Source organism: Silene latifolia, chromosome 5 (assembly GCF_048544455.1).
Source record: "Silene latifolia isolate original U9 population chromosome 5, ASM4854445v1, whole genome shotgun sequence".
Lineage (NCBI taxonomy): Eukaryota > Viridiplantae > Streptophyta > Magnoliopsida > Caryophyllales > Caryophyllaceae > Silene > Silene latifolia.
In genome coordinates, this window is record NC_133530.1 from 20,738,105 (window position 1) to 20,758,767 (window position 20,663).

The 20,663-nt window shown below is 35.0% G+C and overlaps 2 protein-coding genes and 1 long non-coding RNA gene across 3 annotated transcripts; all 3 read left to right on the top strand.

Moving 5' to 3' along the window:
• Window positions 1–871: 871 nt before the first annotated feature.
• Window positions 872–3,700, top strand: LOC141655981 (uncharacterized). Its single transcript, XR_012548274.1, has 3 exons — window positions 872–1,221; window positions 1,314–1,404; window positions 3,582–3,700. It is a non-coding gene; the product is annotated as an uncharacterized LOC141655981 (long non-coding RNA).
• Window positions 3,701–4,090: 390 nt separating this feature from the next.
• On the top strand, window positions 4,091–7,981 carry LOC141655016 (uncharacterized). The gene is made up of 4 exons (XM_074462120.1): window positions 4,091–4,620; window positions 4,711–5,828; window positions 6,282–6,972; window positions 7,165–7,981. Exons 1-4 carry the CDS (start codon window positions 4,091–4,093, stop codon window positions 7,979–7,981), a joined length of 3,156 nt encoding a protein of 1,051 aa, XP_074318221.1.
• Window positions 7,982–16,677: 8,696 nt separating this feature from the next.
• On the top strand, window positions 16,678–19,507 carry LOC141655017 (endoglucanase 11-like). Its single transcript, XM_074462121.1, has 5 exons — window positions 16,678–16,899; window positions 17,456–17,668; window positions 17,797–17,997; window positions 18,267–18,521; window positions 18,866–19,507. The coding sequence occupies exons 1-5, from the start codon at window positions 16,678–16,680 to the stop codon at window positions 19,505–19,507; spliced, it is 1,533 nt and encodes a 510-aa protein (XP_074318222.1).
• Window positions 19,508–20,663: the final 1,156 nt, after the last annotated feature.

A 20,663-nucleotide genomic window follows, 5' to 3' on the forward strand; every position in this document is an offset into this window, starting at 1 on the left:
GAAAGCCGATTGAGTACCAAGTTGGAGACAAGGTATTCTTAAAAGTGTCACCTATGAAAGGCGTGAAGAGATTTGGTATTAAGGGCAAGTTAAGCCCAAAGTTTGTTGGGCCTTATGAGGTACTTGAGCGGATTGGAGAGGTGGCTTATAAGTTAGCGTTACCCCCAAATTTATCTAAGGTTCATAATGTCTTTCATGTGTCTCAATTAAGGAGGTATCGTAGTGACCCCTCCCACGTACTTCAGTCAGATGTGGTCGAGGTGGAACCAAACCTCACTTATGAGGAGCAACCAGTACGTATCCTAGATAGGAAAGATAAGACCCTAAGGAATAAGGTTGTACAACTGGTAAAGGTTTTGTGGCGTAGCCAAAAGTTTGAAGAGGCTACATGGGAAACTGAAGCATCTATGCGGGAGAGATATCCACAACTATTCGATTTGGGTAACCCTTCTATTTCAAGTTTTGAGGACGAAACTTTTCTTAAGGGGGTAGGGTTGTAACACCCCGCAATTTACACGTCATCCTAAATAATAAAACTCATATTTTTAAATAATAAGAATGATTCACAATAAAATTTTATCCTTTAAAATCTATTATTTTTCGACAATGATATCCAAATACTCATCCTAAACTTACACTCCGTACGCCGACGAATAACTACTTCGTCGTTGATGCTAATTTTACGATATTTTAAAGACAGATTTAGCTCTTGTTCATAACATGAAAGTTGTAGGTCTTTCTCTTAGCTTTCCAACGCCACTGAAAACACCTCAATCGGAGTTCTGTAGAGAAAATTATACCCGAAATACAAAAGGCTGTCGCAGAAATCCGCGAACAAGACCCACACTCGTTATTCCTCTTTTCACCTTGAGTTATCATTTACCCCATCACCTAGGCACATGGCAAGTTGGCAACTTGATCTTTTTTTCCTTGAAGCCCAAGGCCTACCCTCATAGGCATGTGACTACTTTACTTAAAGTAATAGCCTAAAGACTAGCCTTAATCATTTCTACCACTTACTCTTTTACCTAGAGTAATAGCCTAAAGACTAACCTTAATCATTTCTATCACTCACTCTTTATTAGCTTCCTATTACCTACAAGTTAGACATAATCATTCTACAAAATTTCCTCTCTAAATCCTTCACTTGGCCGTAGCTTTCAACATCCATTTCCAACCTTTGTTTCTTTCATTCTTACATCTCTTTCATCTTGCTCATTTGTAAGTGTAGGTAGTTATTTAATTGTCATTCTTATACTAGTTTATTTAGAGTAGTATTTAATTATTTGTTTTAATTCTTACGTTTGTTCAAGGAGGTGAGCAAGATACCTTGGTTGAGGGAGATCATTTGGGTTGATCTTATTACAATATCCTACCTATTTACTAATAATAATCTCTATCAAGGTAACTAGGTTTTCTCCTTTCTATGATTTTTGAATTTCAAGTGCTTTCATGAGGTTATAATAAGATTGATAATATATATGATGTTTAAAATCATGGAAATATATGAGATTCATGATTTATATAATAAATAGTAGTTTTCATTATTTTGTGATGAATATATACTTATTTAAATGTTTTCTATGATTTATTTGTATTTTTTATGTGATTTAACAATCTAAACAATATGTAAAATATATGGATGATTATAAAAATTATATTTTTGATTATATTCTGATTTATTATCATTATTTATGAGTTTGCATGTGATTATTTTAGTTCTATAATTATCATATATTTATTTGTTGTTATTTGATATTTAATCACGGTTTTATGTGATAATCGTCTAATAAATATATAAAACATAAAATAATTTCGAAAAATTTACTTCCTTAATTTTATTCTGGCCTATTATAATTTATATAGTATTTAAATTGACTATTTTATTTTTACAATTATTATTGCTCTTATTTAATATATATTCATGTTTTATGCAATTAATCTCAAGTAAATATGTAAAATATATAAATAAATGTTAAAATTGAATGTTTTATCATAATATGACTTATTTTAGTGTATTAAAGTTTTTCATGTCCATTTTGTAATTTGTATAATTACTTTTTAATTTTATAACTAATTAGTCCATAAATAAGGTTTAATTGTGTTAGAATAATAAATAAATATAAATAAAATATTTATAATTTATTTTTATGCATATTCTGTCCTATACTAATGTAAAATAAATTATTAATGGTCGTGACACAATTTTCTTATTTATTTCTTTATTTATGCATGAAATCGCCTATTAAATGCTAATTTTATGTTAAATATGTGAAACATTATTAAATAATTTATTAGGTACTGTTTTTATTGAATTTATAACTCACTAAAATATCTAGTAATTTTTCATGAGTAGAATATAACTTTTGTTTAATTGTTTAGAATTATTAGATGTTTAATTAACGAATTTAATAAATGTTTGTTAAGGAAATAACTAATAACATATTTGATGGTATCATGTCTTGTAAATATATTCTCCATAACTATGTTTATAATGTGAGATTAAAATAGTGTATTTGTTAAGAATTGATTGTTACTTCTACTATGGTAAATGGCATGTATACGCTTTTTGTGATATTGCCTTTCGGAAATTATATATTGACATGAGTGTCTCTTGTTTTATATTGGAAAAGTTGAAATTATACTCTAGCTTTGATTACCATTATTGAATTTCATTTAATATTATTTATCCCTCAGTTATGAGCATTTTGGCATGTTAACATGAGGTTATTCATGGTGCACATTTGTTATCTTTTGGACCTTGTTCCATTTTATATATGGTTTAGCTAGAGTATAAGATATCGAGTAGATTTCAGGTTATTGGTCTACTTGAGAAGAGCAATACCAAACTGGGTAGGTTTCAGGTTATTGGCCTACCTAGTACCCTGGCATGGTTTCAGGTTATTGGCATGCTATGGGTTGACCGTCCTTTTTGGATACTCTTATGAGTCTATGGATATGTCGTTTGGGGGTCAAGGGTCCGCACTTTTACGCCTTGACTGGTTAAGGGTCCGCACATTTACGCCTTAACTAGACTTTATGTCCCTCGAGAGTCTGGCCAGTCTTAGACACGGGTTCACGGTTATGTGTCCTGCCGTAGGGTTATTTTGGTGTCAGGTTATTGACACCAAGGTTTAGGGTTTCAGGTTATTAGCCCTAGACGGTGCTCGTTCTTGTCTCGTGTTATTCTATGTATTTATGGTCCAAGATTTGGATGTGTTTACCACTCGTATATTATCATTACTCATTTCATATGTCATTCAGGTAAATTGGTGTTATTTCTCTTTTTTATTATGACCACCTTCTTTTACCGTATTTCATATAATCATGTAAGTGACATGAAATTTGTAAGTTGGTTACACATTTTAATTAATCGTGTGGTATCATTATCACTCACTCATTTGTGATTATATACCTTGATATTTAATTTCCATGAAGTTCACATGTTTTCATATTTTGAATGGATTATATGTTGTCTCTTATTATTTGCTCATAATTGTCGCCTGATTTTTCTTAAGTCATGGCTGGGAGGACTCCAGTTACTCCCCACTGACGGTGGTTGTTGATAATTTTTTTTTCAGGTTGATGTGCTTCTTGGTCATGGATGGGTTTGAGAGAGAGAGAGAGAATAAATAATAATTATGTTGTTTAGTAATCGAACCTTGTTGTTTTATTTTGGACGAGTTTTCATTCCCGAAAGTAGTTGTATGCGTAGTTAACTATTACCTTATCTATTTTTGGTAGCACTCGGATTTATTGTCACGGTGTTTCCGCCACCATTGACTTTTATTAATATAAAACGCAATATTTATCTAGTTTATTTGTATCATTAAATCCGGGGTTGTTACAGTTGGTATCAGAGCCAGAACGCTCCCAACACTCTCGGATTGAAATAAGACTTAAACAAAGATTAATTATGACTAAAAGAGAGTGGGGTAGAAACAAGTAAGGACTCTATTTATGTTTATATATAGGTCTCTTACTTGCATATGAGTATTGTTTTTGATTATGCGTTACTTGTGACTGAGTAGTTGTTTGCTAGTGGTAGTTAGGTTTCTACCACGTGGTTTATCTGATTTCTTTGTTGTAGATGAACACCCGACATGGAAACAACAATGGTAATGGCGAAAATGAGAGAACTCGTTTGATCGAAACAGCTTTATTGAAGTTACTGGAGAAGGAGAACAATGCCCAACCAAACGAATGGGAGAGATCCATTTTTGAGCGTTTAAACCGCCACCAACCTCCAGTATTCATGGGAGTCACCGACCCAGTCATCTTAGAGGGTTGGATACGTGAAATGGAGAAGTTGTTTGTCGTGACTCACATGCCTGAGGAGGAAAATGTTGATATAGCTAGCTATTATTTCCGTGAAGAAGCGGATCGTTGGTGGGATCTCATGAAAGAATCACTGAAGGCTCAGCCCGGGTTTGGATGGGACCAATTCAAGGAAAGTGTGAAAGCTCGTTTCTATCCAGAGTCCCTTCGTTGGAAGAAACAACAGGAATTTTTGGATTTGGAGCAAGGGGATATGACGGTGGAGCAATATACTACCAAATTTATAGAATTGGCCCGTTTTGCTTCTATGATAATACCGACTGAGAGAGAGAAAATTCGTCGGTATGAGTTAAGGTTGGCTCCTAAGGTTCGTACGGCAGTTGCAGCAGTCCCTTCACGGACCTTTCAATAAGCTTATGATCGTGCCCTTAGTGTTTATGATGCGGTCTTAGACCAAGAAGCTCATGAACGTCGTTTGGCTAAGAAAACCCCTGCTCCATCATCTTCTTCTCAGGGGCCAGCAAAAAGGGTAAAGCATGGTAACACTTCAGGCGAGGCTCGTTCTAACCCTGCTCCTCAAGGTGACCGTCGATGTTACAATTGTGGTGGAGCTTATCACCCTGGAAAAAGTTGTTCCGGGAAGGATATAAGATGCTTCAACTGTCAAGGTTTAGGTCACACAGCAAATCGCTGCCCTCAAAGGACAAATCAAGCTTCAGGGGTGGGTAACATGAATAATAGGTCTCGGCAGGCTCCTGCCCAGGGCCGTGTATTTCTTATGAACCGTGTGGAAGCTGAGGCTCACCCAGATGTTCTTACTGGTACATTTCTTGCTAATTCTACTCCTGCATTCGTAATTTTTGATACTGGTGCTTCTTTATCATTTATTTCAACATCGTTCGTTAGTAAGACTCAACTCATTCCTAGTGCTCCTATTACCACTACTATATCTCTCCCCACGGGAGAAATTATACCATGTTCAACAGTCTTTCGTGATGTTCCCATATCTATTGGTGGAACCAACTTTCCAGCTGACCTTATAAGTTTTAAACTCTCTGGATTCGATATTATCCTCGGTATGGATTCGTTAGCAAGGTTTGATGCAAAGTTTGTATGTCGTGACCAAAAGATCATTCTCAAAAGTCCTTTAGGAACGAGGGTTTCATATAAGAGCATCTCGACTAAACCCGGGATTAAATGGGTGTCCGCATTAAAAATGGAGAACTTGAGGAGAAAAGGGTACAAATTATACTTATGTAGTATTCGGGATGTCACTATGGAGGTTAAGATTGATGATATTCCAATTGTTCGAGAATACACCGACGTGTTTCCAGAGGATCTTCCAGGTGTCCCACCAGAACGAGATATTGAGTTTAATATTGATCTTCTCCCTGGTGCCGGACCGATTTCAAAGGCTCCTTATCGCATGGCTCCCGCCGAGATGCAAGAATTAAAGAAGCAGCTAGATGACTTGATTGAGAAAGGATTTATTCGCCCAAGTGTATCGCCTTGGGGGGCTCCGGTTTTGTTTGTAAGAAAGAAGGATGGGAGTATGCGATTGTGCATTGATTACAGAGAGCTAAACAAGGTGACGATCAAGAACCGTTACCCTCTCCCAAGAATCGAGGATCTATTTGATCAACTGAAGGGAGCAAGTACGTTCTCGAAGATTGATTTAAGGTCGGGATACCATCAGATTCCGGTAAAGAAGGAGGATATCCCTAAAACCGCGTTTCGATCAAGGTATGGCCATTATGAATTCGCGGTGATGCCATTCGGTTTAACTAATGCCCCAGCCGTATTCATGGATCAGATGAACAGAACCTTCCACGAGTTTTTGGACAAATGTGTAGTTGTGTTCATAGATGATATCCTAATTTATTCAAAGAATAAAGATGAACATACGTAACATCTTCGTTTGGTGTTGGAGACTCTCAGGAAGCAAAGATGGCTTGCGAAGTTTTCGAAATGCGAATTTTGGCTTAAGAAAATTGCATTTCTAGGACATGTCATTTCTGGCGAGGGCGTAAGTGTCGATCCAGCTAAAGTTCAAGCAGTAGTGGATTGGGAAAGCCCTATGAATGTGAGTGAGATTAGAGGTTTCTTGGGTTTGGCAGGCTACTACCGCAGGTTCATTAAAGATTTTTCTAAGGTGGCAAAACCAATGACTTCTTTACTAAAGAAGGAATCAAAATTTGCGTGGTCTAGTGCCTGCGAAGAGGCGTTTCAAGAGCTGAAGAGGAGATTGACATCAGCACCAATTCTAACATTACCCGAGGAAGGCGTCGGATTTGATGTCTATAGTGACGCGACAAAGAATGGTCTAGGTTGTGTGCTAATGCAAAATGGAAAGGAAAAACACACGCTAAATGTGGCTTTAGTGTTGCCTGATGAACTTTGCCGTGAATTCCAAAAGCTGAATTTGGAAGTGGTCCGTCAAGGGAGTGCCAACTTGAGTGCCATGACAGCTGAACCTGATTTATATCATGAGATTCGATTAAAGCAACGAGAGGATGCAATACTCGAAGGTTTGCGTGCCAAGGCTGGAGAAGCTAAGGAATTCAAGATTTGGGCAGATGGGAGTTTAAGATTTCATGGGAGATGGTGTGTTCCTAACTGTGATGTGCTCAAAAGAAAGATTATGCAAGAGGCTCATAGTACACCATACTCTATTCACCCAGGTGGGGATAAGATGTATAAGGATTTGAAGAAATTCTTTTGGTGGCCTAATATGAAAAGAGAGATAGCCGATTTTGTGGCCAAATGCCTCACTTGTCAAATGGTGAAATTTGAGCATCAAAGACCCGGTGGTCTTTTGCAGCCGTTGGAAATACCGGTGTAGAAATGGGATTCAATTTCCATGGACTTTGTAATGTGCTTGCCAAGGACGCCGACAGGAAAGGATGCCATTTGGGTTGTGGTTGATCGGTTGACTAAAGTAGCTCATTTCATTCCGATGAAAGAAACGTGGGGTTTGGATGAGATGGCGATGGCATACCAAAGAGAAGTTATTAGATTACATGGTGTTCCGAAAGATATAGTTTCCGATCGTGACCCACGATTTTGTTCGTATTTTTGGAGGAAACTTCAAGAGGCGTTGGGTAGTAAGCTAAAGTTGAGTACGGCATTTCATGCCGCTACAGATGGACAGACGGAGCGTACTATTCAAACGTTAGAGGATATGCTTCGAGCTTGTGCATTAGAGTTTCAAGCCGGTTGGGAGAAAAGTCTCCCCTTGGTTGAGTTCTCTTACAACAACAGTTTTCACTCTAGCATTAAGATGGCGCCATTTGAGGCTTTATATGGGAGAAAATGTCGAAGCTCGTTGTGTTGTGATGATATAAGTGAAGCTGCGGTTCTCGGACCCGAAATGATTCAAGAATCCATTGAGCAAGTTAAGCTAATTCGGGAAAAGATGAAAGCGGCTCAGGACCGACAAAAGTCGTATGCCGACTTGCGTCGAAAGCCGATTGAGTACCAAGTTGGAGACAAGGTATTCTTAAAAGTGTCACCTATGAAAGGCGTGAAGAGATTTGGTATTAAGGGCAAGTTGAGCCCAAAGTTTGTTGGGCCTTATGAGGTACTTGAGCGGATTGGAGAGGTGGCTTATAAGTTAGCGTTACTCCCAAATTTATCTAAGGTTCATAATGTCTTTCATGTGTCTCAATTAAGGAGGTATCGTAGTGACCCCTCCCGTGCTTGATCGGATGTGGTCGAGGTGGAACCAAACCTCACTTATGAGGAGCAACCAGTACGTATCCTAGATAGGAAAGATAAGACCCTAAGGAATAAGGTTGTACCACTGGTAAAGGTTTTGTGGCGCAGCCAAAAGTTTGAAGAGGCTACATGGGAAACTGAAGCATCTATGCGGGAGAGATATCCACAACTATTCGATTTGGGTAACCCTTCTATTTCAAGTTTTGAGGACGAAACTTTTCTTAAGGGGGTAGGGTTGTAACACCCCGCAATTTACACGTCATCCTAAATAATAAAACTCATATTTTTAAATAATAAGAATGATTCACAATAAAATTTTATCCTTTAAAATCTATTATTTTTCGACAATGATATCCAAACACCCATCCTAAACTTACACTCCTTACGCCGACGAATAACTACTTCGTCGTTGATGCTAATTTTACGATATTTCAAAGATAGATTTAGCTCTTGTTCATAACATGAAAGTTGTAGGTCTTTCTCTTAGCTTTCCAACGCCACTGAAAACACCTCAATCGGAGTTCTGTAGAGAAAATTATACCCGAAATACGAAAGGCTGTCGCAGAAATCCGCGAACAAGACCCACACTCGTTATTCCTCTTTTCACCTTGAGTTATCATTTACCCCATCACCTAGGCACATGGCAAGTTGGCAACTTGATCTTTTTTTCCTTGAAGCCCAAGGCCTACCCTCATAGGCATGTGACTACTTTACTTAAGTAATAGCCTAAAGACTAGCCTTAATCATTTCTACCACTTACTCTTTTACCTAGAGTAATAGCCTAAAGACTAACCTTAATCATTTCTATCACTCACTCTTTATTAGCTTCCTATTACCTACAAGTTAGACATAATCATTCTACAAAATTTCCTCTCTAAATCCTTCACTTGGCCGTAGCTTTCAACATCCATTTCCAACCTTTGTTTCTTTCATTCTTACATCTCTTTCATCTTGCTCATTTGTAAGTGTAGGTAGTTATTTAATTGTCATTCTTATACTAGTTTATTTAGAGTAGTATTTAATTATTTGTTTTAATTCTTACGTTTGTTCAAGGAGGTGAGCAAGATACCTTGGTTGAGGGAGATCATTTGGGTTGATCTTATTACAATATCCTACCTATTTACTAATAATAATCTCTATCAAGGTAACTAGGTTTTCTCCTTTCTATGATTTTTGAATTTCAAGTGCTTTCATGAGGTTATAATAAGATTGATAATATATATGATGTTTAAAATCATGGAAATATATGAGATTCATGATTTATATAATAAATAGTAGTTTTCATTATTTTGTGATGAATATATACTTATTTAAATGTTTTCTATGATTTATTTGTATTTTTTTATGTGATTTAACAATCTAAACAATATGTAAAATATATGGATGATTATAAAAATTATATTTTTGATTATATTCTGATTTATTATCATTATTTATGAGTTTGCATGTGATTATTTTAGTTCTATAATTATCATATATTTATTTGTTGTTATTTGATATTTAATCACGGTTTTATGTGATAATCGTCTAATAAATATATAAAACATAAAATAATTTCGAAAAATTTACTTCCTTAATTTTATTCTGGCCTATTATAATTTATATAGTATTTAAATTGACTATTTTATTTTTACAATTATTATTGCTCTTATTTAATATATATTCATGTTTTATGCAATTAATCTCAAGTAAATATGTAAAATATATAAATAAATATTAAAATTGAATGTTTTATCATAATATGACTTATTTTAGTGTATTAAAGTTTTTCATGTCCATTTTGTAATTTGTATAATTACTTTTTAATTTTATAACTAATTAGTCCATAAATAAGGTTTAATTGTGTTAGAATAATAAATAAATATAAATAAAATATTTATAATTTATTTTTATGCATATTCTGTCCTATACTAATGTAAAATAAATTATTAATGGTCGTGACACAATTTTCTTATTTATTTCTTTATTTATGCATGAAATCGCCTATTAAATGCTAATTTTATGTTAAATATGTGAAACATTATTAAATAATTTATTAGGTACTGTTTTTATTGAATTTATAACTCACTAAAATATCTAGTAATTTTTCATGAGTAGAATATAACTTTTGTTTAATTGTTTAGAATTATTAGATGTTTAATTAACGAATTTAATAAATGTTTGTTAAGGAAATAACTAATAACATATTTGATGGTATCATGTCTTGTAAATATATTCTCCATAACTATGTTTATAATGTGAGATTAAAATAGTGTATTTGTTAAGAATTGATTGTTACTTCTACTATGCTAAATGGCATGTATACGCTTTTTGTGATATTGCCTTTCGGAAATTATATATTGACATGAGTGTCTCTTGTTTTATATTGGAAAAGTTGAAATTATACTCTAGCTTTGATTACCATTATTGAATTTCATTTAATATTATTTATCCCTCAGTTATGAGCATTTTGGCATGTTAACATGAGGTTATTCATGGTGCACATTTGTTATCTTTTGGACCTTGTTCCATTTTATATATGGTTTAGCTAGAGTATAAGATATCGAGTAGATTTCAGGTTATTGGTCTACTTGAGAAGAGCAATACCAAACTGGGTAGGTTTCAGGTTATTGGCCTACCTAGTACCCTAGCATGGTTTCAGGTTATTGGCCTGCTATGGGTTGACCGTCCTTTTTGGATACTCTTATGAGTCTATGGATATGTCGTTTGGGGGTCAAGGGTCCGCACTTTTACGCCTTGACTGGTTAAGGGTCCGCACATTTACGCCTTAACTAGACTTTATGTCCCTCGAGAGTCTGGCCAGTCTTAGACACGGGTTCACGGTTATGTGTCCTGCCGTAGGGTTATTTTGGTGTCAGGTTATTGACACCAAGGTTTAGGGTTTCAGGTTATTGGCCCTAGACGGTGCTCGTTCTTGTCTCGTGTTATTCTATGTATTTATGGTCCAAGATTTGGATGTGTTTACCACTCGTATATTATCATTACTCATTTCATATGTCATTCAGGTAAATTGGTGTTATTTCTCTTTTTTATTATGACCACCTTCTTTTACCGTATTTCATATAATCATGTAAGTGACATGAAATTTGTAAGTTGGTTACACATTTTAATTAATTGTGTGGTATCATTATCACTCACTCATTTGTGATTATATACCTTGATATTTAATTTCCATGAAGTTCACATGTTTTCGTATTTTGAATGGATTATATGTTGTCTCTTATTATTTGCTCATAATTGTCGCCTGATTTTTCTTAAGTCATGGCTGGGAGGACTCCTAGTTACTCCCCACTGACGGTGGTTGTTGATATTTTTTTTTTCAGGTTGATGTGCTTCTTGGTCATGGATGGGTTTGAGAGAGAGAGAGAGAGAATAAATAATAATTATGTTGTTTAGTAATCGAACCTTGTTTTATTTTGGACGAGTTTTCATTCCCGAGAGTAGTTGTATGCGTAGTTAACTATTACCTTATCTATTTTGGGTAGCACTCGGATTTATTGTCATGGTGTTTCCGCCCCCATTGACTTTTATTAATATAAAACGCAATATTTATTTAGTTTATTTGTATCACTAAATCCGGGGTTGTTACATATGTGGTTAACAATTCTGATTCATGTGTTTATTCAAAAGTAATAGAATCTAATTGTGTGCTTATATGCCTTTATGTTGATGACATGTTAATACTTGGTAATAATTTAGAGGTGATAATTAGAACCAAAGAATTTTTGTCATCACATTTTGAGATGAAGGACTTAGGAGAAGCTGATGTTATCCTAGGAGTTAAGGTCATCCGAAACCCCAATGGAATCTGTCTAAGTCAATCTCATTATGTTGAAAAAGTGTTGAGAAAGTTTAACTGCTTTGATGATGTGCCTGCTAGAACACCCTATGATCCTAGTGTAGCATTGTGTAAAAACTTGGACAAGAGTGTTTCCCAAGAAGAGTATGCTAAAATCCTAGGTAGTGTGATGTTTTTAATGAACGTACTCGACCGGATATTGCTTATGCGATTAGTAGATCGAGTCGTTATACACATAACCCTAGCAATGAACACTGGAATGCTCTTCGTCGTTTACTAAAATACCTAAAAGGAACAGTTGACTATTGTTTGCATTATAGTAAATTTCTGTTGTGTTAGAGGGATATTGTGATGCGGCGGGTTGCGAGTAACGATGAGATCTGTTCTACTAGTGGTTATGTCTTCACCATGGGTGGAGGTGCTATATCGTGGAAGTCTTCTAAACAGACTTGTATTGCACGCTCTACCATGGAATCGAGTTCATAACTCTTGAGTTGGCGGGACAAGAGGTGAATGGTTGAAAAACCTTTTAGGCGATATACCGTGTGGGCGGACGGCTAACACCGGTCTCCCTGCACTGTGACTCGCAGGCTACTATTGGTGTTGCAAAGAATAGTGTCTACAATTCGAAAAAGAGACATATTCGAATAAGGCACGCTGCAGTTAGACAACTCTAAGACAATGGAGTGATTGCTTTGGACTATGTGAAGTCCGAAAACAATCTTGCTGATCCCTTTACTAAAGGGCTGGCTAGGAGACTAGTCGTTGATACGTCGAGGGGAATGGGGCTTAAGTCCTTAGGTCAAGAGTGAGACTTGACTAGGTCTAAAGCTTCTATTCCTATGGCGTTGTATGATTCATAGCCTTTATGGTGGTACTTTTGAGATGCACTTGATGAATCATACACCAGGTTGGACTTAGGTCCTTAATGACTCATGTGAGAAGTGCTATTGAGAAGCACTTGAGTCACCTACGTAGGTGTAACGATCATTAGACTATGAGAAGTCTTCTGAACACATCTATTAGTACCGAGGTAAACGCATAACTCTAAAAGAGCGCGTTGCACTTTCGCGAACGATCTTAATTACGAAGGTATGATATGTGTTGTGGGGGTATCGACCGAAGCTCGGCTAGGAATTCAAATCGCAAGATATTCTCTCGCTGTAAGTAAGTTGTTTCCTCATTTCACTAAAGTGTCAATTCAAATCGAAAGATATTGATACCTAAGTATCCAATCCTTCCTTTACCCAGGAATTTCTTCTCTTTGCTTTTCTTCGCCATCTGTGGGGGATTGTTGGATATGATGGTTGTAAAAGCCAAGTTGAATTGTCCAACTATTCTTTTGCTATCCCACATCGGTAGAATAGCTTAGCTTTCTTGTGTTTATATTAGCTAGTGTTTATATTAGCTAGTGTACAATCATAAGTGATTTTTTTACAACAATGACCTATTACGATGTTCCTAAGAAGCATCACTATAGCGAAACCGTATTCTGACCCGGGCCCGAAACCCGTATAACGCGACCCGTATTAGACCCAGTCCGTATTCTGATCGGACCCGTATTCTGCCCTGCCCAACCCGTTTGAGAGGTCTAATCTGAGACGATAATTATATGCTCATAGTTAATAAACATACATTCTATTCCCTACGTCTGAGTCATTTGTTTAAATATTCTATCTTATGGCGTCTCATTTATTTGTTTACCTTTCTATATACTGAAAATAATTTTTATGTGTAATATGATAATCCAGTGAGGCTATTGTCCACTTTTCATTCATTAACTATAATTACAAATGGTCTCCTCTTCTCTTTTTTTGATCTTTGCGTTAAAAGTAAAAGTAAACAAATAATCGAGACGGGGAGTAATAATAAATTAAATAACACGCTAATTAAATAAAATACGAACTTAAACAACGGGCTCACAAACAGTCAGAGTTTGGGCCAAAATATGATAACCCTTATCTATTACAAACCATGTTTGACCCATCATATTAATAACCCTAAAAACACTTATTTTTTCAATTAACTCAGCCTCTCGCTCTCTCAACCTCACCTCTGACGCTCACCCTTTACCAACTTTATTTGATAAAAGTCATTAACTGATGGGGATCATAAGCAGTTAAGCATTGCTCTTCCTTATTCCATTATTTTTTATTTTACAAAAAATATTTATACTGGAAATTCAAGTTTATGCAGAAATAAACTATAGTTGTGCTACTTTTATTTTTTAAGGGTTGGTATGATCTGTTTCAAGAATTCAAGGGTTGGTATAATTTATATTTAGATCTAGAATATTTTTTTTTTTCGGTTAATTCATATTTAGAATATCTGTCACCAATTCTTATATATCTGTATTTATAAGTTTCTAAAAGTGTAATTTTTTTTGTTTTAGTTAAAGTTTGAGTTTATTTTATTATAAGCAATATGCTGAATAATTAGTTTTCGCATTTGTCAAATTTAAATAAGAAATCAGATTATAGTATTTGTGTCTTTTATATGGTAAATTTGTAGATGGTATTATTTCAGTTGTTGTTTTAGTTAATTTTTATATTATAATTAAGTTATTAGTATATTCCTTAGATTATTAAATTTCCGTAGCTATTTTATTTTATTTAATTAGTGCATAAATCACAACCACCACTAATTGTTAATTTCAGTAGTATGGTTGCATATACGGAGTAAAACATACTTTAAGAAATTGACAAAAAAAAAAAATTGATCACAGAAAGTGGGGGACATGGTGGGGACTTTGCTAAAAAAATATAAAAAAAAAATTGAACTTTCAACCACAGACTGACACATCAGCTCTGTGGTTGTTCTTTTAATAAATAGGATTTGTGTTAATTAAATTATTCAAATAATGTTTCTATTGTATCTAGAGACCGTTTGCCCTTGTCTAACAAAAATTCAAGGTATGCAAATGTGTTAATTGGAAAATATATCCAATTTAATCCAATTTATTCATTTACTTTTTAAAAAGTAAATTTCACTATTACAGTCGAAATATGCTGAAACTTAAAATACGGCTTTATTATGCAATATATAGTACACTATTGTTAAGATTAATAACACAACTTTTTTATGCAATACTTCTCCCTCCCTCTTAAAATTCTACGTGGTATTAAAGCACTCTATCGATCAGACACCTATATAATATGACAACATAATTATTTCGATAATAAAATTACCTTCCTTTTATAATCTTATCAGTAAATGAAAAATAAAATAAAGGTGCACTACCTTCCTATAGACGAATAGTATCCCTCTCACAAATGACTGTGGGTAGTGTAAGTGGATGGGAAATGAATACACCCACTTGCACTATCCATTTTCATTTGTGAGAGGGATATTATCCGTCTATAGGTATAGACGGATAATGTCCGTCTATAATGAGACGGACCGATTAGATTGGATAGAAGAAAACACAAGTTAGTTCATCTCATAAAAGTATTAGAATTTGGTGAGGAATATATATACTCCTTATGTTCCATCAGAAGTTATTTGTTTTCATTTTATGATGTATCAGGCAATAGTTCATTTTTGGTAACATTTTGTATAATTAGGATTCTCTCCATTTCCTCTCACAAACACATTTAATAATATTATCTCTTATATACTCTATTAATCCTTTATTTTTATGCATAAATCGTGAACCGTTCGATGTTGACAGAATACAATCTCGTCCGTCGAAAGGAAATGGACTCTCCATTTCTTTTTAGGAAATGGAGAGGTTCTTGTCTCCATTTTGTGAAACATCTCTGATGTGCTGGGTTATATGTTTTATGTGGGTCAAAATCACCCGTCTAATTTTCCTTGTTTTTTATGGCAAAAATAATAGATAACTATTGATCGAGACGTGGAAGTATCTATTAGTTGCAATTTGAGTTCATAGTCTAAGTTAAGCCAAATTCTTTTTGGAATTGTTTAAAGAAAATATCCCATCATGTCACGATGTCACCCAATCATTTCACAAATTCTCCCTTATGACGGAGGGTATCCGTCGCAAACTTGCGACAGATACCATATCGTCTCACAAAAAACCCATAAGGGTGAGAGACAAAGCACATGGGGTGGGTGCCCACCTTGTCCCCTCTACCCATTTCCACTCACATAATACCCGTCGCAAGGGAGACCTACTGCAATCATTTGTGATCCTTAGCTTCTACTTCACTCAATAACTTGTTTGTTCAAATTAGCATAAAAAATGTACAACCTCTTATAAATTGCATGCTGAAAACGCCTAAATAAACATGGATTAACTATTAGGATTGGTGTAGTAGGCTACTTTAATGGAGTTATATTGTATATAGTTCCTACTTTGCACTCGTTTAAATATTGACACTTGAATAATTTTTTATCTACTAGGAGTAATATATACTCCATATATTAAAAGAATTAAAAGGACTAATATATTAGTTAAAGGTATGTCAATCATTCAAGCTAGAAAATAATATACTTCTTAAGTTCTTATCTGTCTCGTTTATTTGTTTACCTATTTTATTTAGAAGTTTTCCATTATTTGTTTATTTTTTTATATTGGAAAGATTTTTGATAAATAATGTAATCATCTTATTGCATTTATTTTCACTCATATATAATCCATTAACAATAATTATAAATGGTCCTCTGATCTTTCTATGATCTTTGTGTTAAAAATAAAGGTAAATAAATTAGTGGAACGGGTGGAGTATTAATAAAGAATTAAAGCATGAAATAATTCCATCCTTCTTTGACCTATATACCTACTCAAATTGCACAAAAAATATAAATGTAATTAAAAATTAAAAAGTTCTTTAATAACTCTTTTTTTTGGAGGTCTAGTAGCTCTTTTTAACCCTTTATATACCAATCAAAACGTAGAAATAATCACATACCAAAAGAAAATGGAGAGATTTGTAAGAAAATGTAGCATTACTCTCAAAATCGTATACATTATTCTAGCAATTTTACCCTTCTCCTTCTCTAATTTTACCTCAAAAAATTATAAGGATGCACTCTCAAAGAGTCTCTTATACTTCGAAGCGCAACGTTCGGGACATTTGCCTCATAACCAAAGAGTTGCATGGAGAAACCATTCTGGCCTTCTTGATGGCCTTGAACAAGGGGTGAGTCTTTCGATTTTCAATATAATAATATGTATACATCTAATAGCGGAATCAACATTGGTGTAGCGAGCTAGGGAGGATAGCAAGAGCATTTGTCCCCGCTGAAAATTGAAAACTTTGAAGTATTTAGTTAAAGTTTTGTAATTTTTCAATTTTACCTTATTGCATTACTCGATCGTCCCCACTAAATATAATTCTGGCTCTGCCACTGGGGATCAGGATATAAAGTTACATGTATAGACTATTAGGACCATTACATAAATAATAACCTAGTCAGAAAATGAATATTTTAATTAAAAATATCAAAATATTTTAACCTAGTAAGAAAATGAATAATAAACTATATTTACTTTATTTCACATTTTGAACAAAACAAAATAGGTGTATGTTGCATACTTGCATGCATGCAATACAAACAACGTAAGATTTTTTTTTTTTTTTTTTTTTTTTTTTTTATATTGAACTATTTTTCCCATTAAAAGCCTAAGAAAACAATCAGAAAAATCTTGCGTACATTTTTCATATTATTACTCATTGATCACGATAATTTACGTAGGTCGAATTGGTGGGAGGATACTATGATGCAGGAGACAATGTAAAATTCGGATTTCCGATGGCATTTACAGTGACAATGTTATCATGGGGAGTGCTTGAATACGGGAAAGAGATGATTGAGGCGGGCGAATACGGTCATGCACTTGAAGCGATAAAATGGGGAACTGATTACTTCATCAAAGCTCATACTCATCCTAATGTCTTATGGGTTCAGGTACTCCAATTATTTGAAATGTCATTTTTAGGTACAAATTTGGTTTAGCGGTCTGAATTCGAGCAAGGTCTTATAGTACTAATGCTAGAATTGATAACAATAATAATATTTGTGAACGTTTAATTCAGGTTGGTGATGGCAACACTGATCACGATTGTTGGCAACGACCAGAAGACATGACAACATTGCGGCGAGCTTACAAGATCGACGAGAATAACCCGGGCTCGGATGTAGCCGGGGAGACAGCTGCGGCAATGGCGGCCGCTTCATTAGTGTTTAAGACAACCAACATACATTACTCTAACGTCCTCTTGGACCATGCTCAACAAGTAAGCATCTAATCTTTTTGTTACAATCATTTCTAGTTTCAATCATTTATTTAACTTTGATCAAATTAAATATCATTCACAAATCAATATGAAAAATAAATAAATGATTGAGACGGGGAAAGAGTAATTTCTGATCTTACATGCTTTTTGTGAAGTTATGTTAAATTCTTGTCTAGTGGGGAGTAAACAAATCTTACAAGACAAAATTGTCAATTTATAAATGAGACAGGCTTACACGAGAATTTATGTAATGTTTATCGCTTGTACAGTTGTTTGAGTTTGCTGACAAGTATAGAGGGAAATATGATGAAAGTGTAGAAGAGGTGAAAGGTTATTACCCTTCAGAAAGTGGGTATGAAGATGAACTTTTATGGGCAAGTTTGTGGCTTTACAAAGCTTCAAAGAAAGAGAGGTACTTAGAGTATGTGATTGGGAATGCCATTTCATTTAAGGGAGTTACTTGGGGTGTCAATGAATTCAGTTGGGATATCAAATTTGCTGGTCTTCAAATCCTTGCTTCCATGGTAATATATTATCCTCCTTATCATATAACGTCACCACGTGATATTGAATTTCAGTATCACCCTTTCACATGTAAAATGTGGATCCTATATATTTCACTCTTTCCTGTGTGGGTCTATATGTTGTATATGAGAGAATGATACTTAAAGTCAATATCAATCTGATAACGCTATACCATTATCTATTATTAAAATCAGTATTATGGTATACGAATTTCTTATATATTATCTGGAGTCGCCGTCTTTTCCTAGTGATATATAAAGCTTATGATTTCCTAAACAGTGATATAAGTTTTTTTTGTTGATTTGGTCCATTCTAATAATATGTTCTTCTCAACATTTGGCAGCTATTGATGGACGAAAAGAGGAACAACTACCACAAATATATACTAGACAAATACAGACTGAAAGCAGAACACTACATTTGTGGGTGTCTTAACAAAAACACAGCTGAAAACATGAACCGCACCCTAGGAGGTTTATTCTACACTCGAGAGTGGAACAACATGCAACACGTCTCAAACGCCGCATTTCTTCTTACTATATATTCCGATCACCTCAAAACGTCTGGTCTTACCCTTAATTGCCCACAAGGAGAAATAACCCCAAAAGAAATAATCTCACGTGCAAAGTCACAAGTGGACTATATCTTAGGCTCGAACCCGATGCACCTAAGCTATTTGGTCGGGTTCGGGGCGAGATTCCCACAAAGAGTTCACCATAGAGGATCTTCATTGCCATCATATAGCAGGAGAAGAAAGTTTATTAGATGTATGGAAGGGTATACTAATTGGTATGGACATAGTAAACCAAATATGAATGTTTTAATTGGGGCACTTGTGGGTGGACCGGATGAAAATGACCGGTTTATTGATAAAAGAAGTAATTATGCTCAAACCGAAGCTTGTACGTACAATACGGCTCCCTTGGTTGGGGTTTTTGCTAGGTTGTTTAAGTTGGAGAGGACAAGTAATTGTCCTAATTGTTAAGCTTCGGTTTAATACTTTTTTGGTGGTAATCATTTATTTAGATTTAATACGGCTCCCTTGGTTGTGGTTTTTGCTAGGTTGTTAAAGTTGGAGAGGAGAAGTTGTTGTCCTAATTGTTAAGCTCCGGTTTAATACTTCTTCCGTTGTAATCATTTATTTAGATTTAATACGGCTCCCTTGGTTGTGGTTTTTGCTAGGTTGTTTAAGTTGGAGAGGAGAAGTAGTTGTCCTAATTGTTAAGCTCCGGTTTAATACTTTTTCCGTTGTAATCATTTATTTAGATTTGATTAAAATACTGTAAACAATTAATTAAAACAGAGGAGTTGTTTCATGTAAATCTTAAGAAATTTTAGGTAGTAGCATGGATTTTACACTTAACGACATAGTCCAAGCGAGCAATGATGTTTATTACAAGTACTACGATTCATATAAAGCTAATTTCATTTATTTACACTAAGGATTGTTTTCTTTGTTCAAACAAATTTGTATAGTCTGTTTAATTCTTTCAATTAAATGAGCCGGTTTGATCAAATTGACACGTATAAACATCCTAGAACTCAATAGATGGTTGAAAAAAATAGATTACCTACACCGTAACTTGTAAATCAATTTCTTACATACTCCCAAATTCTAATGCTATTAACGAACAAATTCCCTAACAGAACACGTGTTCTCTTCAGATAAATGTTAGTAATATCATTCGTTGCGTCTTCTCGTTTCCTGTGCCAATAATAACGGGATATGCTATTTCTTACACAAGAATTTACTTAATCCTACACAAATTTTGGACTTCTTCCAACTTTACCCCTCCCATTTCTTACCCTCCACCAAACAAAATAAGAGAGAAGAAAAAAAAAACTTAAACGCACCACCACTCGACCACCCCTTTCCGTAGCTCCGACCACCGCCACCCCCAACCTACCTAGAACCGGCGCCCTTCCTACAGCCACCGCCATCCACCTCTAGTCACCGCACCACCTTCCTTCCCTTAAATCGGTTGCCCTAATCACCGAACCCATCTCTATAGCCACCCGTCAACGACGTCCCATCACCCACAACCACCACAGCCACCCTCATAAACCACACAAACCCTAATTGAATTTCAATGAAGATTATGTGCTAACCCTAGTAAGATTAATTGAATAACCCGAACACA